Source organism: Cryptomeria japonica, chromosome 8 (genome assembly GCF_030272615.1).
Source record: "Cryptomeria japonica chromosome 8, Sugi_1.0, whole genome shotgun sequence".
Taxonomy (NCBI): Eukaryota; Viridiplantae; Streptophyta; class Pinopsida; order Cupressales; family Cupressaceae; genus Cryptomeria; species Cryptomeria japonica.
In genome coordinates this window covers 21,634,753-21,658,054 of record NC_081412.1, presented here as the reverse complement: position 1 = coordinate 21,658,054, position 23,302 = coordinate 21,634,753, and the positions used below count along the sequence as shown (strand labels likewise).

General features: G+C 36.1%; 1 protein-coding gene and 3 non-coding genes across 7 annotated transcripts; 2 read left to right on the top strand and 2 right to left on the bottom strand.

Moving 5' to 3' along the window:
- Positions 1-8,974: 8,974 nt before the first annotated feature.
- Positions 8,975-9,046, bottom strand: TRNAT-UGU (transfer RNA threonine (anticodon UGU)). The gene has a single exon. It is a non-coding gene; the product is annotated as a tRNA-Thr (tRNA).
- A 132-nt stretch (positions 9,047-9,178) lies between these two features.
- Positions 9,179-9,251, top strand: TRNAA-UGC (transfer RNA alanine (anticodon UGC)). Its single transcript has one exon. It is a non-coding gene; the product is annotated as a tRNA-Ala (tRNA).
- Positions 9,252-9,347: 96 nt separating this feature from the next.
- TRNAG-GCC (transfer RNA glycine (anticodon GCC)) lies at positions 9,348-9,418 on the top strand. The gene has a single exon. It is a non-coding gene; the product is annotated as a tRNA-Gly (tRNA).
- A 2,444-nt stretch (positions 9,419-11,862) lies between these two features.
- Positions 11,863-20,145, bottom strand: LOC131067680 (glutamate decarboxylase). Of its 4 annotated transcripts, none has more exons than XM_058002790.2 (7): positions 19,943-20,144; positions 16,719-16,923; positions 16,319-16,519; positions 14,839-15,053; positions 13,215-13,468; positions 13,045-13,097; positions 11,863-12,548 (listed from the first exon to the last, which is right to left on the bottom strand). In XM_058002790.2, exons 1-7 carry the CDS (start codon positions 20,026-20,028, stop codon positions 12,036-12,038), a joined length of 1,527 nt encoding a protein of 508 aa, XP_057858773.1. In that variant the 5' UTR covers positions 20,029-20,144; the 3' UTR covers positions 11,863-12,035. The 4 variants fall into 4 exon arrangements, with proteins under 4 accessions (XP_057858773.1, XP_057858774.1, XP_057858775.1 ...); XM_058002791.2 differs by lacking the exon at positions 19,943-20,144 and adding an exon at positions 17,389-17,566; XM_058002792.2 differs by lacking the exon at positions 16,319-16,519 and having other exon boundaries at positions 19,943-20,145.
- Positions 20,146-23,302: the final 3,157 nt, after the last annotated feature.

The window sequence follows — 23,302 nt, the reverse complement described above, 5'->3', positions numbered from 1 at the left end:
AAAGACTAATTGTAGCTTTCCAAGTTCCCTTTCTATTTCTTTTAAAGAAAATTTACTTAAGCCTCGTTGCAAGCATGTCATTAAATCCAAAGATTAAACTAGAAATGGAAATGCAGGCTTCATGAACATACATGGATGAGGTTGAATGACCAAATTTGGAGGTCCAGAGATGATGTTAATGCTCAAATGTTGGCTTGGAAATTCCTACATTTCAAACTACTTGTTGGAGATATGTTGACATGTATGATAGTTCAACCAACCAAATACCTGTTTTGCCAACATAATGAGAGCATAAAAGATAATTTTTTGGATTTCTAGTTTGCTAAAAGGAAATGGAAGGCTATCGTCAATCACTTTCTCGCTATATATTCAAGAATGGGTTGGGTTGGAAAGTTCTTATTTTGTGTCTTGGAATCCATAATAATGTGGTGGTAAATACTATGAGACATTTTGTTTTTCTTAATATTTTGAAATACAGTTGTTTGACTATTTTATCAAATCAATTGTTTCATTGAGAGACAAAAAACACTAAATTTTTACTCTAACACCTTGTTTCAAAAGTTCTTGCTTTGTTTTCAACTACAAGGGGGTCTCTAAGAAGTAGTCGAAGACCAACGTTCATTTAAACAAAATTAAACTTCAAGTCCTTAGGTTGCACAAAGAAGATATCTTTTGTTCTAATCAACTACAAAGTCATTTTAAATTTAGATTGTAATACTTTTGTTATGTCTTGTAATGTATGTAACTCCTTTTGCAAGCCTTGGACAACTTGTCATATTTATTTTTGTTTGAGGGCTGGTTCTAATCAATTGTAAATTCAATTTAATTTTTTTATTCAATGCTACTGTTTAGTCCAATTTTGTACTACTCCTGGTGCGTACCTATGATTAGTTGTTATACTAGCTTCTGTTTGAGGGATGATTGTTTTGTTTTGGTAGTTGATACAATTATAGTTGTAACTTCTTTTTTGGCAATGTCTTGATTGCCCTCTTCTTGTATACTTTATTTCTTCCATTGTTCCAATAATATTTTTACCGAAGGCTAATTTATTTATTAAATTATTTTATTGAAAAAGGATAATAAAAAATAAAAAAAGGTTCCATTATGGAGCAAGAACCAATTCTTAATAGTTAAGACTTCTTGGATTCACCCTCTAGTTATGTCTTGCCACCACCTCTCATGGATTTCATAACTTTAACAACTTAAATTGATCATTAGTTGTCAAACTCAAGCACCAAATGTATGATTTCGCATAGTGTGGTGTTTTTAGAAGAGAAAAAAAAACTCATTCATTTTAGCAATCTAATATGATCCATTGACATCTAATAATTCATTAGTACCAAACATTAATTGCATCATCACCAAATCAACTCACTTTAAGATATACAACAATAGTGATAGATTGGGCATCTTTTAGGTTTAAGTTGTCTTCAAATTTGTTCTTCATTAAATCAATCTAAAGGATTTGACTAAACCAAATTTCCTCACACACCAAACTCCATTAGTATTTGTAGATACCACCATTTTTAGACAACAAAAGAAAAAAAAATTCCAAGATAAATACTAACTTTCTAATAGATTGAGACTAATTTGATAAGCTTTCTAGTATGAGATTAAACCAAAATAAAGATCAAATTAGTCTCAACATATTAGAACACCATTCTTGTAGGTGTGATATGAAAACATCAAATTAGATCACTAAACTATCCTGCAACAAAAAAATCTTCACAAGTCCCAAACAACGCTAAGTCCTTGCTCTTGCTTTGATAATTAAAAAAGTTGTGTTTGAGTAAGGATATTATCTTAACTCAATTAAGTAACATAAATTTATTTTTTATTATATTAATAAAAAGAGTTAAAAATAAATAAAAAAGATGTCATTTCATTATGGAGTGGAAACCAATTCATAATAGTTAAGACATCTAGGACTAACTCTTTCTTCATGGCTTGCCAGGATAACATCTTAAAAATAATAACCATTGTTATAGAATTTTATTATATTTAAAACTTCAATTTATCAAAACTTTCGTTTTTTATATAAATTAAAAGAAAGTATCTTTTCTAATACAACAAAGAGGGAGGATGCTCATAACATCAATCTGAATAAATGCTTGTCCCATAAGTGGTAATATCACAACCATCCGTTAAATAATTTAATAATTTCTTCAAAAAGATGGCTCGCGTGCAGGGTTGTGCGAACGGCCGAGCTAGGGTTTTGAAGCCCTAGCTTGCAGGCGCAGTTGCAGCTAGTGCAGAGGGGGAGGGAAGTGAAGGGAGTTGGGGGAGAGTGGTGGGGGGGTGCGGCTGGGGGTGGCAGGGCTTCTTCGCTGGTCGCCGGGGGGTGGTTTGGGTTGCGGGGGTGTTGGGTTTAGGGTTGCTGCGGGCAGTGGGTGCCCTGTGGGTCTCCCGTGGGGTTGGGGGGGTTCGATTGGCTTCTTTGGAGGAGAAGCTTGGTAGGGGTTGATTCTTGGGGGGCTGCACTTTCTCAAGGGCCTCTTTGGGTTTGGTCTTTGGCTGTCCTTTATTGCCTTTTAACTCTTTTTGCGATCCGATGTTGGGCTTTGGTGGTGAGGCCTCACAGGTGGCCCCAGCCATGGACTTCCGTGTTGCGGTGGGTTCAAAACCCCCACTTCAGAATATGAAGACATTTTCCAATAATCTTTTCTCCTCAGAACTGGGGTCTGGAAGTGCTGGTAGCTCTCGCCTCATGAAGATTAATGGGTGTCTCGAGAGATGCAGTGAAAGGCTGAAGCTGGTTATTCCCCCCAAGATGATAGCTGAAGACGTTGAGTACTTTTCAAAACACTCGCTTTACTGCAAATTTTTGGGAATGAGGGTCTCCCTGCAGTTCTTGGAAAACTGGGTGTAGAGGACTTGGGCACCAGATGGGGAAATGGAGATTATGCTGCTGGCGAACAACTATTTCATGGTTACTTTCAACTGTATGGAGGATTGCAATAGGGTCTTTGGAGGAGGCTCGTATTTTTACAACCAGGTGGGGTTGTTTATCAAACCTTGGCATGCAGGGTTTAACCCTTCGGAGGAGCTCCCAAACAGGGTTCCTATGTGGGTTCGCTTACCACGATTTCCAGTGGAGTGCTGTCGGGAGGAGGTGTTACGCATGTTGGCCGTACTGCTTGGGAAACCAGTGGGATCCTCATCGCAAACCCTAGGGAGAAAGGTAATGACTTTTGCATGCATCTGTGTTGAAATTGATCTTAGTAAACCTTTACCAGATGCTATAGATATGTGTGTCGGTTCTTACTCTTGGGTTCAGCAGTTAGATTATGAGACCTTACCTTTTCGTTGTCGTCTGTGCCACGAGTATGGTCATTTACAACGTAAGTGCCCTAGATATAAACCAGTGGTGCCCCAACCTCAACAACCGGCCTAAAGCCAAGATAGGACTGATAAAGGAAAAGCTGCTATATCGGTCGAGGTTGTGGGTGCTGATGGTTTTTCTTCAGTTAAGACAAGGAATAGAAATCGTGGCCAGAAGAGGTCCCTTCAGGAGAGATAGGAGGAGGATACCTTTAACAGATTTGAAGCATTGGACGACCTCAGTCAACAGGAAGTGAATTCGGGGTTAACCCCGTAGGACCAAGGTGCTTCAGGGGGGGTCCGGAAAGAGTTATGGAGGATTTTACCCAGGCCTTACTAGTGACTAGAAGCCAACTAATGGAGTTGGAGCAGATTGCAGGGGCTGAGGTGGGACTCACTCCTGTTTCGGAGGTGAATTTGGTGGGGGGGAGGGCTCTCCAATAGCTCTGAAAGTGGAACCGGCTAGAGCTAAAACTATTAAGTCTTCTGCTCACTTGGGTCTTCATCAGAAAGATATTAAGAAGAGTGTTTAAGAGAAAATCTCAAAGGCTGGCAGAAAGAAGGATTTGGATAAAATCAAATTGATGGGAGAGAATTTGGTTGAGTCGGGGTCAATAAAAACTTTGGATTCTCACTTTTCCAATCCTCCTAAATGATTGTGCTTTCATGGAATGTAAGGGGCTTGAACAATGGCCCTAGACAAAAAGTTGTTCAGGGTTTGATTAGGAATCATTCACCTGATGTCTTGTTTCTGCAAGAAACTAAACTTTCGGTAGAGAGTATGATGGGGTTGGTGCCGAAGCTATGGGGGTGAGGCGAGTGTCAGTGTATTGGGGTTGCTAGGTCTTCTGGGGGAGTGGCATGTCTGTGGAATCCTTCAAAGATTCACCTTGTCTGGTGGGTGGCTTCCAGATCATCGTTATCCGGGGTTGCCTCAAGTCTTGAGACCAGAGACCATATCTTGTTTACTAATATCTATGCTCCCACTGATTTTTTGGGCAAGCAAAACCTTTGGTCTCATATTTCTTGTATGCGAAGGTTGGTCCCTTTTCATCCTTGGATTATGGCAGGAGACTTTAATGCTATCATTGAGTTGAGTGAGAAGAAGGGGGGAGTCATGCGACTGGATCCCTCTTCTTATCTCTTTCGAGATAGTATATCTTCCCTGCATCTGGTTGACATTAAGCCTAGCAACGGTTTGTTCACTTGGAACAATAGGAGAGTGGGGGAGTTTTGGATTGCTGAAAGGCTGGACAGATTCCTGGTTTCCAGTTCTTGGGTTGGTGGGGGGTGGTCCACAAGTTCTAAGATTCTTGACTAGAGAGGGTCTGACCATTGGCCTATCAAGCTGGTCTCTTCTTCAGCCCAGGTTGCTCTCTCTCCTTCCTTCAAATTCCAACTTATGTGGCTTCGGGATCCCGCTTTGCACGCTCTAGTTGAGAAGTGGTGGAGGAAGGGGAGGCCGGCCTTTGGCACTGCCATGTTTACTTTTGCCAAGCAGCTGCAGTTTGTTAAGTTTCAGCTCAAACAGTGGAATAGGCAGGGTTTCGGGAACATTTTTCACACTAAGAAAACCACCCAAACAGTGTTAAATGGCATCACCAGCGAAATGAGAGAGCAGGGCTTGTCTGAAGCCTTGCTTAGGGAGGAGGACAAGGCTCTCAAGGCTTTAGAGGAATGGGAACTCAGGGAAGAAATTTACTGGAAACAGAGAGCTCGCATTGATTGGCTTCAAGCGGGCGATAAGAATACGGCTTTCTTTTTCAACTCTGTGAAGGCGAGACGCCATGGGAACTCCATTTCTGCTCTGGTCAATGATAGAGGTGAGATGTTATTATCCTTGTAGGAGATTTCTAGGGAGGCTCTTCAGTATTTCCGATCCCTCTTCAGTGAAGATTCTCAGGGGGAATTGGTGGAGGAGAACCAGGTCCTCGCTTGCATTCCTCCTCTTGTGTCTAGGGAGATGAATGAGCAGCTTATGTGTCCTATTTTGTTGGAAGAACTTGAGTGGACTGTTTTTCACATGAGGAAAGGAAAAGCTCCAGGACCGGATGGGTTTCTGGTTGAATTCTTTCAAGAGTTCTCGGATATCATCAAATTAGACTTACTCGAAGTAGTCCAAGAGTCATAGAGGAACAAACAGATGCTTCGGGCCTTGAATGCAACCTTCATTGTGCTAATCCCTAAGTGTGATGGAGCCGACAGGTTAGGCCAGTTCCGCCCTATATCTCTTTGCAATGTGATATACAAGATCATTTCTAAGCTGATAGCAGAGAGGCTGAAGAAGTGTCTGGGGGCTGTTATCTCAGAGGAACAGAGCAGGTTTGTGGAAGGGCGTCAAATTTTGGATGGTGTGGTCATTGCTACGGAGACCATTCACTCTATGGCATCCTCTAAGGAAAAAGCTATGTTTATCAAGTTGGATATGGCTAAGGCTTACGATAGAGTTCGCTGGTCCTTCCTTCTGAAGATCCTCAGGTCTTTTGGCTTTGTTGAGGAATGGAGCCAATGGGTTATGAGTTGTGTCACGTCCACCTCTTTCTCAGTGCTTATTAATGGTGATCACATGGAGCTGTTTGGTGCGACTAGGGGCCTTTGCCAGGGGGACCCCCTTGCCCCTTATTCATTCTCTTGGCTGGGGGTTTGGGGAGGCTGATCAAGCATAATGTGGGTTTGGGTAGTGTTCAGGGCTGGAGTTGGGGTAATGATTTGCAGCCTCAGTCTCATTTGCAGTTTGTTGATGACACGACCTTGATGGGTCTTGCTTGGATCAGTGAAGCTACTAATCTGCGGAAGGTTTTGGATGTCTATTTGGCTGCCTCGGGTTAGTTGATCAATGAAAATAAGTCTTCTATTCTTTTCTTCAACACTCCTGGAGCTATTCAAAGGAGGATTGCTCTTATCTTGAGGTTCCAAGTGGGTACTCTGCCCATGACTTATCTGGGTATTCCTATCTCTCCTGGTAATCCTCCTCGGGAGTCATGGCAGGGTATCTTGGATAAATTTCGCTCGAAGGTGGAACATTGGATGCACAGATGGTTATCTTTTGTTGGGAGGGTGCAACTAATTCAATCGGTGGTTCAGGCTCTTCCGATTTATCGATGTATGCTTCAAGTGGCTCCTATGTGGTTCTTGAAGGGATTGGACTCTTTGGCAAGGAAATTCTTATGGGCAGACAATCTATCCTCCTCCAAATGGAGTCTGGTTAATTGGGACCTGGTGTGTAGCCCGAAATAGTCAAGGGGGCTTGGTTTATGACAGACTATTTTATTCGGGGAGGCTCTGGCGGCTAAACTATATTGGAGGTGGTGCGTTGAGCAGGATCGTGGGTGGGCTAAGCTATTGACTTACAAATATATGCAGAGGATCCCAGTTCAGGAGGTTCCAAGATATCCGCTTGAGGGAAAAGGCTCAACGATTTGGTATACTCTCAAGAAGGGGGCTTCTCTCATTAAGGAGGGACACTTTTGGATCTGCAGGAGGGGGGAGGAGGTCCTTTTCTGGAACGACTCTTGGGATGGGTACCCCCCCATCCTTGTGCAGTTTCCTAATCTTGGGAACCTTAGCCAAAGATTCCTGGAGGCAAGGTGGTCTAGGGTGAGAGACTTCAAGGCGGTTTACTGGTGTGGGCGGTTGGAGATGGAGAGGTGGAAGGCTCCTAGTGAGTGGCCGGTTGTTGGGATGGAGGAAGAGTGTGCTGAGCTGCAAGACATTCTGGCAAGTAGACACTGTAGTGCTCTCAAGGGTAGGGATGGACTTGCTTGGTCTCCGAATCCTAAAGGCATCTTTACTGTTGCTAGTGGTTACTGGGTTCTTTTGAACAGAAGTTTGGAGGGTAGAGAGGTGCACTGGTGGAAACAGGCTTGGAACAGTTTCGCTTGGCCAAAGTGCAATTGCTTCGCTTGGACTCTGGCTTTGAATAGATGCCTAACTTGGGATAATATTCGCAAGAGGGGATTCTTGGGGCCTTTTATTTGTGCTTTGTGTGGTAACGGGGAAGAAGACTCCTCACATCTGTTCTTCAGATGTCCCTTCTCTATGCTTATTTGGCACTATTGGTGGGGGGTGTGGAAGAGTCCGTGTGTCCATGTTGATTCTCTGGTGGAATTTTGGAGCAATTTGGGCAGACCACCTTTTCTATCCTCCTTCCTTCAGACGGTCTAGTACATTGGGCCCATCTTCATACTCTGGCAGATTTGGCTTGAGAGGAACAGAAGGATCTTTCGCGAGGCCAAACTGTTAATGCAACAAGTATGGAATAGAACCATGGTTATGATTCGGGAGACAGTGGAAGCAAAGTGTGAGGTTAATCTTCCTTTGAATAGAGACGAGGCAAACATTGTGAGCAGGTTGGGTTGGCATGAGTTGTCTCCTGCCTTTGCTTGTGTCAGAAAAGGTAGATGTGCTAGGAAGAAGGTCCAAACGGTTGGGAAGTGGAGCCCCCCTCAGGATGAGATTATTAAGATTAACACCGATGGCTCCTCCAGGGGTAACCCAGGCCCAGCTGGGGTGGGGGGGATAGGTCGGAACTGTATGGGAGAGGCGGTCTTCCTCTTTTCAATGCATAAAGGGAGGCAATCCAATAATTATATGGAGGGTCTTGCTATTCTCTGTGCCCTGGAGCGGGCCTGGGAGTTGGGTTGTAGGAAGGTTATCTATGAATTGGATTCATAAATTATTATTAATTTGTTGACTGAGCAGAAGATGAGTGGGACTCATTAGCAGCTGGCAGGGATTATGCATCAGATCCTTCAGATTAGTTCTTTAATGGAGCAGGTGTCTTTCATCCACATTCCTCGTGAATGGAATAGAGCGGCAGATTGTTTGGCTAAGTGGGCCTCAGAAAATGATAGTGATTGGAAGCTGGAAGGATGGGAGCATCTCTCCCCAGATTATTGTCAAGTCTTGCGGAAGATTCTTGTTGAGGACATGGAGAGTTATGATGCTGACTGAGCTTGGTCTGGGCCTAGGGTTCTTTTTTTGAAGGGCCTTGGGGCTTTGGTTCTCCTTGTAATTTTTGGGTCTGATCTTCAATAAAGTTTTTACCCCTTTTATTAAAAAAAAAATACAACAAAGAGGTATTCATGAGAAATAATTTTTAAAACATTAAATCTATTTTTTTAATATCAAATTGTTATAATACCTTTTTAAAAAAGTTCATAAATAGGGGAAGCATACTACTAGCTATTATAGCTAATTTCGTACACCTAAAGATTCTAAATGGTATATTAGATTTTGATAAAAAAAAATCGGTTGTCTCCACATGCAACTTAAACTGCTTATAGCTTTTGTTTTGACTTCTAAGTAGTAACGATGCACGTCGTGAGATCAGTTATGCACATAAGAGTCACAAAGCACACTCTTGCTTAAAGATGTCCCCAACTCTGCACTTAAAATTGCCAATACTTATGTACAAATGCCCCAATAATTATGCATTATGAATACCAATAAAGATGTACAAATGAACCAATTATAATCTAAAAATACTAAAAAAAAATGAACATTGAAACCTGAACAGTGCTCTTCCCCTAATGTTACACAAATATATAAATAATGGTATAGTGGTATAGGGAACCTCAACCCCTGCTCCAAGCAAAAATAATAATTACACGCAAACCGAGCACAGCTGCTATTCAAACAAGTAATCCGCCGTTGCCTCCACGCAGGATCGAACTACGGACCTTCAGTTTACAAGACTGACGCTCTACCACTGAGCTATAGAGGCCATTGTGAACAGCATGCCCCATTGTTTTTAATTTCAAGCAAATAATCCTCAAACCACGAAACATACCCTCCATACCAATGACCACAACACTGCGCTCTCATCCAATAATATCAGAAATAGAAAATACTGTTCGGGGATGTAGCTCACATGGTAGAGCGCTCGCTTTGCATGCGAGAGGTACGGGGTTCGATACCCCGCATCTCCATTTGCGATTCGTTTTCCTGTTTATCTATCCTTTATAAGATTCTTTTCTGTTTACAGACATGTGTCAAATACATCAGCTTCATTTTTGTTTATCTCCGCACCAGAGGTCTAGTGGTAGAATAGTACCCTGCCACGGTACAGACCCGGGTTCGATTCCCGGCTGGTGCATATGAAATTTATAATTTGTGTTTTTCAAATATACTGTAACTGTTTTCATCTACTTCTAGTACCAGATAAAACAAAATGTAACAAAGCTTCACGCTGCTCGAATTTGCAGATCTGTTGCATTCCATAGGGCTTGAACTTCCAGTATTTTTTTCTTTTGCTTTTACGCCCTTTCTCTCATACCATTGGTCGCCCCTCCTCTTTTACTCAATACAAACCACCCTCCTTACATTGTGACCACCTTTCAACACTCCTCATTTATCCTTTACCAAACACTCAACATCAACTCAACCCTTTATAGTGTATTATCACAATGTCTTCTTAAGACATTGTTAGTTCACAAACCATTTTCTTTCAGTTGTCTCATTAAGTTAGCAATATTTCAGTTGTTCCATTAAGTTAGTGACATTTTCTGAAGTTGTTTATCATTATTCCATAAATATGACTACATATGCAAGACACTAAAATATGTACATAAATAATATAACAAATCGATTATATACTAAATTTGATTCATATATTTGAAATGAATTTCGATACACCATATGATGTGCTATGTGGTGCTATCAAATATTCAATATATAAATTTTTCAAGACATTGTTTTGTTTTGGAGGTGTTTTAAGAGAGATTAATTGTTATACTTGTTTTTGTTTGAGGACTAGTTATTTTGTTTTGGCAATTGATATTGTTATAGTTGTAGCTTCTTTTTTGGCAATCTCTAGACTATCCTCTTCTTGCATATTTTACTTCTTGAATTATTTCAATAAAAAAGATTAACCAAGGCTAATTTATTTATTAAATCATTCTTTCAAAAAGGATTGCAAAACATAAAAAAAGGCGTCATTATGAAGCGAGAACCAATTCTTAATAGTTGATTACCTTTTAATTATGAATTGCTACCACCTCTCATAAATTTCATAAATTTAACAACTTAAATTGATCATTAATTGTCAAACATGAGCACAATGTGTGAGTGAGGTGTTTTTAGAAGATAAAATCTAATTCATTTTAGCAATCTAATTTGATTCACTTACATCATCACTAAATTAGCTCATTTTAACATATGCATCAATAATGATAGATTACATAAATTCTACAAGTTTAACAACTTAAATTGATAACTAATTGTCAAACTTAAGCACAAAATGTGTGAATGGGATATTTTTAGAAGAAAAATTCTAATAGTTCATTAGTACCAATCATTCATTACATCACCACTAAATTAGCTTGCTTTAACATATGCATCAATAATGATAGATTAGACATCTTGTAGGTTTAACTTGTCTTCAAATTCATTCAAATCACTATATCAACCAAAGGAGTTTGACTAAAGAAACTTTCATCAAACTAAACTCCAAATTAGTATCTATAGCTATCACTTTTAGATAACAAAAGTAAACAAAAATTTCAAGGTAAATAATGCATAGGTCAAAGGTACAATTGAGGGTCACTATTGCATATTCAATATGAAAGCCACAAACAAGTTTTGTAGTGTGAGATTGAACCAAATTAAAGAACAAATTAATCTCAACCTCTTAGAACACAATTCTCATATATGTGATACCAAAACATCAAATTATATCACCAAGCAATTGTACATAAAAAATAAAATAAATTCCTAAACAAGTTAAGTCCTTACTCTTGTTTTGGTAATTAAAAAAATTGTGTTTGGGTAAATGATGTTATCTCAGTAGTTAAGACTTCTTGGATTAACTCTCTCTTCATGACTTGTGACCACCTCTCATAAATTCTATAACTTTAATGATTTTAATTTTTTAATTACTATTATATAATTTTATTATATATAAAAATTCAGCTTACCTAAACATTCATTTCTTTTATAAATTAAAATAAAATATCTTTTCTAACACAACAAAGACTTATTCATGAAGAACAATTTTAAAACTATTAAATTATTTATTTCAATATCAAAATGTTATAATACCCATTAAAACCCCTCTACCTCCAAGAGAAAAGCCACATAGAAAATAGAATATAAAATATGCATACTCACTATTAATTCATAAAAAATAATTTTAAAAATATTAAATTTATTTCTTTTCAATATCTAATTGTTATAATACCCCCATTAAAACTCCTTTATCCCTAACAAAAATCTAAAAGAAAAAAACATATATATGTATGTACGCGTGTGAATGGGTATAAATATGTGTATGCGTATATATAATTTTTTATTTATTTCAATATCAAATTATTATAATACCCATTAAAACCCTACTACCCAACAAAAAAAGTCATAAAAAATATACAAAAATGCAACTCACCATTAAATTATGAAAAATAAATTAAAAGTCAAATTGTTATAATACTAATTAAAACCTCCTCTTCTCCCCAAAAAAGAAAAAGGGGAAAGAGGTATATATATTTATACACTCAGAATTAAACAAATAATTGCTATAAAAATAAGTTATAAAAAAGTAAAATATAAAAGCAAAATACACCATATTTACTATTAATAAATCTAAGGTTCTTTATCTATCATCCATAGAATCCGGGACCAAATCTATAATAGATTCATCCCACAAATGCCAGAATTAAAACAAACGCAAACTAAAGCAGAAAGCAGGCAGGCATGACGATGTTAATAATAATGGTCCGTCAGCAAACACGGTTAGCCTTATTCTGAACGAACTTTTTCCACGCTTTCACAGCCTTCTGAGAAGCAATGACTTCCTCAAAGGCGGACCTGAGTTTCCCATTATCCAGAGGGGCAGCAGCTGAGTCTTTCCAGTCAGGGTGCTTTTCAACAAGCGTGGCGGTCACATCGCGGACCAGCTTAGACGGGAGACCATCCAGCTCGTGCACGACTTTTTCAATGTCGCGGACGAGGCGCTCAGCCAGAGAGCGGTTGAAATCTTCTCGGACGACCACCCGCAAAAGGCTGACGTGCTGCGCGTCAGGGGCCATTGTATACGCAGGGACGATCCACCCGAATCTTCTCAGATGGTCTGCAATTTCGTACTCGTCGTGCTGGCTCCGGTCTTTAAGCGAGAAGGCCACCAGTGGCACTCCCATCTCCTTAGATAGAATGTTGAAACGCCCAGTCCTCACCAGACCGTCCGCTAGTGCCTTCGCATTCGCCGCACAATTAGCCATGATGTTTCTGTATCCCTGCACCAACACCACTACAGAACGTCATTTTTGTGGGACACGGTTAATCTATACACAAAACAAAACAGCATTCTTTACAGTTTCTAAAATTTTAAAAAATGTAATAGATTTTCTGAAATTTTCAGTAATTAAATTTTTATAATCATTACTATTATGTAAAACTACAAAAAATCTGATGAAAAACATTGTGACTGACAGATCTGAAAGTTTTTTTACAGTACCATTTTATGTGGAGATTAACCAGTCCTTTTTATGTGCAAAAGACTAGTCTTAAACCATACACACTAAGCAGCATATTAAGCCTAGAGAATGTTAGTCAACTTTGAATGTTCAACACTTTTAAGCTTAGAAGTGTATTCTTAGTATGACCACACATCTTAAACAACATATTAAACCTAGAAAATGTCAGTCAATTCTGAATGTAAAACACTTCTAAATCTAAAAATATAAGCTTAGCACTTTTTAAAGAAAAACAGAAAATTGTTACTTAACTGACCTCGAACCCCAGACGTATGAGCTGGTAGTATTGTGCAATTATTTGACTGGCACCTGCCAGGAACATGAAAAAGAAAAGTCATCAGCACCGACTTTCTGACAAAACTGGCAAATGTCAGTACTTTATGAATAAAACTCCAAATTGAAAAATTGGCTTTAACTATGGTTTACCTTTAGAGAAATTGAGGGTGAAAGTGGGCTGGTCAGCTCCTAAATAATTGATGTGAAAAATCAGCTCTTCCGGCAGATCCTGCTTTGCCCTCCAGATAACCCATCCGATTCCGGCATAGACAAGGCCGTATTTGTGGCCGCTGACGTTGATGCTCTTCACCAACGGTAAACGGAAATCCCACTCCAAATCAGGGTACAGAAACGGTGCGATGAATCCGCCGCTCGCCGCGTCTACGTGAATGGGTGTGTCCCACCTGTAATGTAATGTTTATCACTAGATACTCAAGACTTTCTTTACCGAGAACGGAAAATTGAAGCTTTGTGTTTAATGGGGCCCTAAGCCACCACCACCATTCATTGACTTTATAGCTGTATTAAATTAAAAAATATTATTCAGTTAAATATAATTCATTATCAACTAAAGAACTTTACTAATAGATTAATTATTAAATATATATAATTTATATTAATATAATCTTTTGACACTCTCTCTCATTCTATGATGGATCAAGAGTGTGATCCGAAAAAAGATAGACACAATCAAATCTAAATGCAGCTCAATCATTCAATTATGGAGTGTGGAAATTTGATAAAGTTAATTAATACAACCTACTAAATTATTTTCATCTTTAAAAAAACATTTCTATAAATGCTATTTTGATATTTTAAGTTTTTATTTTCAGTTAAAATTTAATATGTTCTTTTAATAAATTAAAAATTTAAAGTTATTGTCAGATTTTTATATGTAGTTATATTAGTTACCATATCAATTATATATTTGATGAGTTGTTTCAAAATATTTTCAAAAATAAAATAAAAAAAATATATATATCAAGGCATGTCTTGTCAATAGTTATGTGTCATCATATGATTAATTGTTCCTTTGACATTGTCCAAATAAATAATTTTTTGTCCCCTTCTTTAATACAAATAAAAACTTTTTTAATACATTCTTCCCTTTTCAATCCAATCTCTAAAAAAAAATATCCCATATATATGCATCGCCCATCACTCTCAATTGATTAACAATTTTTAAATTGAATAACCTATCTAATCTAATGTAATCTAAAAGTCATTTTCACTATAAAATTATTTCAGCTCAATCTATTTTTTAAAAAATATACCTAATATTCCATCACCCTCAATGAATTAGCAATTTTAAAATTAAATAATCTCAACATCTAATCTAACCTGAAAGATCATAGACAATATAAGAAATATAGTTTAAATTTAAAAAATCAGATTTTGACCAATTTTAAAAATAAATACTACATTTTATATTAATTTCATTAATAGACAAACATGCTTCTTAATTTTTAAAATATTAAATAATAATAAATAAACATGAAGTATGATTATTGATGAAGGAAAAATGTTCCACAAACTAATCTTAGATATGTTCAAACTAAAATAGTCCACGTTTCAACATTGATTAGCCACCAATCGACCATTTCTAAATCAAGTTAACAAATATAATGTAAAGCTGTCACGAGATAATGCAAGAAACAACACAAGCCCAAAACCCATGTTTTTTTGGGCATATCAGAATAAATAAACCAAGAGGACCATAAAAGAAATATATAAACATAGATTAATGTGTGAACTGGGTGGGAGATTAGTTTACCCTGTCTTCTTGTTTTTCTCTGTAAGTAGATCGTTCAACAGCTTGACATCTTCGAATTCTCCATTGTAAGTAGAACCCAGAATAGCTGCCACACATATGGTGTTTTCATCCACCATGTCAACCGCTTTGACAGGGTCCATTACATAATAGCCTTCTTGCAGCTTCACTTCCTTTAGTTCTACTTCGAAATAACGAGCAAACTTTTCCCAACACACCTGTGATTATTGATTATTAACATTAGATTTCAAATAATTTAATTTTAAAATTAAAATAAAACAAAATATAGAACAAGAATGTAAGTTTCTGGTTCAGATCACATTCAATAATCTATATCAAAAAATAATATATTATTGATGTTTAGTTGTACATATTGAATATAATGAAAGATATAATATCAAACTACCTAATTTTAATAGGTCTTTAAATAAAATATAAGACCCTGAATCTTTTGTTTTGTACAACTCAAAACATTTAGTGATAACAAATGTTGATAATGAAATACAACCCTGAATCTGTTGAGGTGTGGCTGAACCTCAACATATTCAAACATAATAAACTGTTGTTAATGAAATATAAGACCCTTCATCTATTGGATTGCAGCCAAACCAAAACACATTTATAGACAATAAATAGTTTCAATCAAACTAAAACACAGAACTTAAGATCTTCAATATTATTTAACAAATTTTAAGAACAAATTTTTATTAATGAAATATAACATCCTCAACCTCACATCTCCTATAAAATGTTGGATCACAGTCAACCCTCAACAAATGCCGATCTGAACAAAACAAAAGCTTTTTAAAACTTCTGAAGCATTTGAAATGTTTTTCGCTCAAACGTAAAGTAGCAGTCAAACACCCTACCACATGAGGGAAATGGCTCCGTGCTAAGTTGCTTACAGAATGTCAAACTTCTGAAACATTTGGAATTTTTTACTATTTAAATCTTTACAGCTCAAACGTAATTAACAGCCAAACACCAGTTGCTTACAAAATGTCAGGTCAAAGGTTCGAGACTCCCTGGAATCTACAACTGAACCACAACCCTGAGTCTCAGCACTCACCAATCTACCAATGAATGACAACCTGGAGCCTCCATTCCCACTAATCTAATACTGAACCACAACCCAGAGTCTCCTAGTCCTGACGACCCCACAACTCTGGCACCAGAACGTAAAATGACGGTGAATGAAAAGATGTGAAAAAACAAGTATAAACAAAACGTAGAACACCCATTACCAATCTAACTCTAGACCACTCCCCAGAAGATCTTATATATTCATAAGGAAGAAAAATGATGACTGAAATGATCAACTATGAAGAAATCAAGGGGGTAGAAAAACAAAGGCTTTAAATAAGAATATACCATGGAGAATGACAAAGTTCAACTCATCTCTTTTATCTTGTATATATTTAGTTTCATAGTTTCATAATACCATCAGTGAAACAAATACCCAAAAAGTGAAAAAACAATTTACCTGCACATTGGCACCAGTAACAATGTTGGGCTTGTCAAATGGCTTTCCCTGTGCCTTGCGCTTGTTCTGCCACTTACGCTTGAAAGCCAAACCAGCCAACATAATGGCCTCTGATGATCCAATTGTACTAACACCAACAGCTTCCTCTCCATCTCCCAATGGAGCATTGAACAAATTGGCTATTATATTCACACAGCGATTCTGTAGCCCAAAAAGGTTTTTGAAAAGAGTTTCCAATTAGGGATTTAAAACTTTTGCAATACATGATAGTTAAAAATAATAATTAGGGATTTCAAACTTTTCTTAGAGCCCGTCTCTTAGATCTACTGAGAGCCCATTCTTAGATCTACAGAAGGTAAAAATAATAATTTAGATCTGGGGTTGATTTAAATAAAATCACCTGCAATTCTGTGGTAACTGGATACTCGTCCATATCAACATAATTCTTATTAATTCCTTGCATGATAAGCTTGTCACATTCAGGCTCCATCCAGGTAGTCACAAAAGAGGCCAAATTTAGCCTGGGGTTTCCATCCAACATCAGCTCGTCGCTGATAATCTGGTAAGCAGCGTCCTTTGGAATTGACATATCAGGCATCCTAAACCTGTACAAAGTTCAAAACAATTTATATAATCAGATGGTATTATTACAGAATTCAACAACAGAGTTTCTGAATTAGAATATATCCATCCATATTTCACCAGAATTCATCTGTCAGGAACATCCATTTGACATGTACTAAATCTAAGGGCCAAAAATTTGAAATCTTTGACTGTAATCTTCATTATAACCTTTCTTTTTGCCCTTAGAGAATCGATGTCTGAACATTATTGTCAATGATTATAATTCTCTGAGTTCTGAAACCTAATTGTTGGCAGTGTGTAAATGTTTAAGAGACTCCTGAATCAGCCTTATCCTAGGCAAGGTTATAACTATTATTATAAATTCTTATTTTCATTATTCACAGTGTGCCAATGTATAAGGGAGTTTTACAGATCAGGTTTCATTTTTTCATAAAATAGCATGCAAAGGAAATCGCAACAGATCTAAAGGGGTTTGAAAATTATACTTGGGCAGTGATTGTTGCACGTATCTGGATCCAAATGTGCCATGTACAGAGCCATCAGAATCCGAAGTAGCTCTGCTCAGAGCCATGGTGAGAAGTTTTGCTTATGTTCCTTTGTTGGAATACAAAGAATTCTTCTCTTACGCTTCGAAAATGTGAAGCATATGAATGCAGAAAACTGAAACCTACTACACGGTATTTGCTGACCCTATAGGAGGGTAGGTCCCATCAACCATGTAAACGTTAATTTTGTTCCGTGCGTCAAGGATGTATCCACGCGCAGGGCCCTACCTTAATATAATATCCAAAGAAAAACAGAAGTTCACAAATGGCTCCCCAGCCCAAAGTTAGTGGGTACACTGAATTCTACTAGTCCCGAGGCAGGACGCTGAAATTACCGAGATATGCCCAAGATAGTTTGAGCACGTGGTTAATACTGGTAATGTGTAAAGGGCTTATCTGTTGCACTTAATTGGTAATGTCAGTAATGTGTAAAGGATTTATATATATAGAGTTAGGTATAGCTTGAGTTAGTGGTGGAGAATATTTGTGTTCTTGAAAAAGAGGTCATAAGTTCAGATCTTATAAATGGGTAAGGTATGTAGATCCAAGAAAGAAGTCACAAGTTCAAATTCCACAAGTGTGTAAGGTATGTAGACCCATATTTATCTAGGTTAGAAGGCTGAAAAACAAAGATTGAACTTCTTCATCATCAATATTAATATTGAACTATATTAATTTTTAAAAGGTATCAAAAACATCACTTTTTAACTTTGTACTCATGATAATCAATTGTCATTGTCAAATATATTTTAACCATAAACTAAACATCTTCTTCATCATCAAATTTAATATTGAACTATATTAATTTTTAAAAAGTGACAAAACATCACTTTTAGCTTTATACTCATAATAATCAATTGTCACACCTTATTGTCAAATATATTTTAACCACTTAAAAAATTTCATAGAGAGTGATGAGGATGAATAATAGAGTATAAATGTAAACAAAGATATACATAGAAGTCTAGAAACTCATATCACACTATACATGAACTATAGAAACCTAATGTCCACAATTTACTACACTCAAATCCACAATATCATTATCTTAAAAAAGCAATCTTAAATCTTAAATATAAACACACAAAACTATTAAAATAAACAATATAATATTTTATTTATTAAATAATTTTAAACTACTATTGTTACTATTAACATCCTAAACCTATTTGAACGATATTCTATCTCTAATCAAATTTCTCAAACTTATTATTAAACTATTCTATTGTTATTAATAAATTTAACCTAACCCTAAATGACTTGTCACTAAACATAACTTAACCCTAAATAAAATATTAGACACCCCATTATTCATAACCCCAACGCTCAGACTCGTCTCCATCGCCATCGCGGGATATTTCTCAGAGGTTGCAGGGTGCTTCTCCACTGTCGCAGGCTCCCACGGAGTTTCGTTCTTAAAGGGCAAGGTATGGAATAAATAAACTTCGTGTTTTCGTTATTCTTCTGATCGCCTTCTGACTGTTAGTGTTGTTTCGTTTAGCTTTTGCAGTTAATTCCGACATCCTGCAACTAACAAATGGCGAGCTTGTCACCACATCAATCCCCTTTGCCGGATTTCAAATTGTGTTGCAAGGTTTTCGTTCGCAGAAAATGGATTTATTTTCAAAGGGTTTCTACGAGATAGAAATGAAAATAGATTTTTTTTATATTGGATTTCTTTATGTCTTTTATGAAACTATTTTTGACAAATCAAATGGCGAGCTTGTCACCACATCAATCCCCTTTGCCGGATTTCAAATTGTGTTGCAAGGTTTTCGTTCGCAGAAAATGGATTTATTTCAAAGGGTTTCTACGAGATAGAAATGAAAATAGATTTTTTTTATATTGTATTTCTTTATGTCTTTTATGAAACTATTTTTGATGCAGACAAAATAGTACACAATAAAATTCAAAAGCAATAAAAGTTATGAATTCTGAAAATCTAATTTATTTTAAAAATAAAAATAAAAGTAGAAATAGAAATAGATTTTTAAAAAATTATTGGTATTTTTTCATGAAAATGCAAATGATATTATCTGTACCGTTAAGAGTTGCATCTAATTGTACTACAAACAAGGTGCTTTATTCTTACAAGATTTGAACTTATAACCCCTCTTTTATATATTCTTAAGAATGCTTTACCCTTACAAAATTTGAACTTATAACTTGTTTTTTTAAAACACAAAATTATCCCTCAAACATACATAATACAATTTTATTACAAAACACAAACTACAGAGTTTCTGAATTACATCCTTTCTTTTTGCCCTTACAGAATCGATGTCTGAACTTTATAGACGATGATTATAATTGTTGGCTGTGTGAATGTATAAGAGAATCCTGAATCGATCTTAACCTAGGGAAAGTTAATAACATTTACCATAAATTCTTGTTTTCATTATTCACAGAGATTTTTAGGTCAGGTTGCATTTGTTCTTAAAATAACAACATTCCAAGGAAATAGCGAGAGAAGTAAAGGGGATTTAAAGTGTACCTGGGCAGGGATTGTTGCACATATCTGGATCCAAACATGCAATGCACAGAATCATCAGAATGCGCTGTAGCTTTGCTCAGAGCCATGGTTAACAGTTCGCTTCTGGTCCTCTGCCGGAATATCAAGAATTCTTGTCTTCACAGAATGTGAAGCATATGAATGGAGGCAGAGCATTGTGCCTACAAACCCTTACAGGAGGATGGGTCCCATACTCCATGTTAGTATTGATTGCTTGAGGATGATGGATAGAAGTCGTCCTCCAATGATCGGACAGCTTAGAAAGTGAGTGGGGGAGTGGGGGCATTGTACCAATGCCCGGGGCGGAACGCTACAATTACGGATAATTTTAGAAACGGTATCATGTTATTGTTGACATAAATGGTTAATTTTACAAATAGTCAATTCAAAAATAGTATTATTAGTCATAAAGGGTTAATTTTAAGTTGATTAATCTAATTTTAATAATTAAATTTACTTATAAGTTATTAAGTATATTAGTATAAATAGTTTAGCATATTTGTTTAAAAATGTTAGAGACATTTCTTATTGTTTGATGTTCTAAGGTAAATGTATTTAAAATATTTTTTATTTGTAATTTTAATAAATTATTCATTTATATCAATATGTCAAAATTTATATGTGATTTTGTTTTACAAAATATATTTTTCTAATACTTATATAATAGATTTTATTTTTTTATTAAAGAGGGGTAAAATCTATTCAAAGCAAAGAATACAACAAACAAAATATTACATATTTTCATCCTTCATAATTAGTTTTTCCAAAGTTTCGAATAATCTTATTTTAGAATTTGTTTATTTTTTAAGATTTAGTTTTTGTAAGACATTCTTAGCCAATAAGATATTAAAGGTAAAAAATCAATGTATTTATTAACAATACATAACTTTAGTTATATAATAATTAAAATCTTTATATGTTTCAATATATTGTTGAAACATGACTCTCATGTGAGCACCCCTTTACATATTACATATTATTCTAGTAATATGTTATAATAGATGGAGCATTAGTATGATTATTTTAAATTAACTTATTATTTAAATTTAAGTGGTGAAGAAATCTATAAACAAATAAATATAATAAAAAATAAAAGTAATAGCTTAAATATTATAGGGTGAGTATATAATTATAATAATAATTTATATCATGCATTATATTGATTATTATAATGTTAATATTATAAACATATGATTGTTGTTGTTGTTGTTGTTGTTGATGATGATGTATACACATAACAGTTATGGGCACACGGATACCCTGTTTCATATTATTATAATATCGCTATGATATTATTATATTTTAATTAACATTACATTATTAAATTATCTTATATTATTTTTTTATAGTATTATGATTATGATAATATTATATTTTAATTAATATTACATTATTATTGTATCATTTTATATTATTATTGTCTTTATTATATTATGATTATGATATTATTATATTGTAATTAATATTATCTTATTATTGTTGGGGTAGGGATGAGGAAGATGATGATGAATCTTTGGATTTGATGTGGATCGTCTTCTTAGTGTTTACCTAGGAATGCCTCTTGTTGATTAGAGGATCTTGAAAATCAAATGGTGGAAGGTGATGTCAGAAATTCAAGACAAATTGGCATCATGGAAAGGACGATGGCTTACCCTCATTGGCAAAATAATTTTGATTAGGTGTTTTTTAGCTTCGGTCCCCATTTATGTTATGTTGGTCTTCCACATTCCCAATAAGGTAGCCAAGATCCTTGAAGATACTCAATGATATTTCCTTTGGAGAGACATATATGACTCCTTCAAGTTTAATTTAGTGATTTGAAAAGAGGTTTGTAGGTCCAAGGGTCTTGGTGGCTTAGGTATTTAAAGCCTTCAACAGTTGAATGTGGCACTTGGTGCAACGCGCATGTGGAGAATCTATGATGAAAGAAACATAGTATGGAGCTATGTATTGTAGGCTAAATATCTTCAAAATGATCTAGATGATTTACTTGAGTCCTCTTGTGTTTTGCCATCAAGCTTAGGGAAATGGAATTTCTTGAGGATATGTTGTTATCATCTTCGACCACATTTTTCTTGGTGATTAGGAAGAGGTGAAAAAATCACATTTTTTAGATATAGTTGGGCTAAAGATTGTTCTTTCAAAGACTATCAACATGTACATGCCTTGACTAACTTGTTGGAACCTAGGATTGGGAAGTTAGCTAAAGATTATATGATTGGCGAACATGACAAACAAACCTGTGGATCTCTCTCTCTCTCTCTCTCTCTCTCTCTCTCTCTCTCTCTCTCTCTCTCTCTCTCTCTCTCTCTCTCTCTCTCTCTCTCTCTCTCTCTCTCTCTCTCTCTCAGAATTGGGGGGGGGGGGGTGATGATCAATTCTTGCCAAGAGGTTCAAATTAAGATTGAACGCTAGCCAATATCTAACAATAAGGATAGAAAGAGGTGGAAAGTAAATTCAAAGGGCATTGTGACAGTGCAATTAGCCTATTCTTTCTTGCACCATAGGGAGTCTATTGGCCATAAGGGCACCATTAATCTCATCTAGAACAAGAAGGGCCTACCTAAAGCTAATGCTTTCTTGTGGAGGGATTGAAAATGTAGGGTTCTAACCTAAGACAAATTGCAACACATAGGCCAGTAAGGTCCATCCAAGTGTGTTTTATCCAAAGTGAGCAACGAGGATAATTATCACTTTTTTTGCATTGTGATTTTGTTGTACATTTGGAGTTCCTTTTTACAAATATGGGGAATTGTCTTTACGATGTCGTGTAATATCTCCAACCTATTGGAATGCTATAAGTTCAACCTCCTCAGCCCTAGCTTGCATTTCATTTGGATTACAATGTTCACTTGCCATCATCATTTATAAATTTTGGCTGGAAAGGAATTAGAGAGTGTTTCAAAGAAAGGAAATATCAGTTTGTAGGATTTGGGATTGGGTGGAAGCCTCTTTGGTTGAACATGGTAGTGTTCACAACAAGGTTGATTGGAAAGTTAGAGAGAAAGAGTTGGTTTGGGTAGACACTTGCCCAAATTTTAGATGGTTTGGTGGGAAGTGGTAGGTTAGCAAAGCTAAATCTAATGCTAGTCTATGGTGTTATCCTAAGTCCAGATGGGTTAAGTTGAACTCCGATGGTGTTGCCAAGGGGAATCTTGGCAAAGACAGGCACCTTCAAGGATCATCTTGGTTAGCCTTGGGTTGGTTTTCACATGATTTTGGGAAGGACTCTAATAACATTTTTGAATCTTGTGTTTTGTGGTTTGGTCTGAAATTTTCCAAAAAGTTCAATTGGTAGAGAATTTGGGTGGAAGGAGTCTCCAAGTTGATTATTGATGTTAT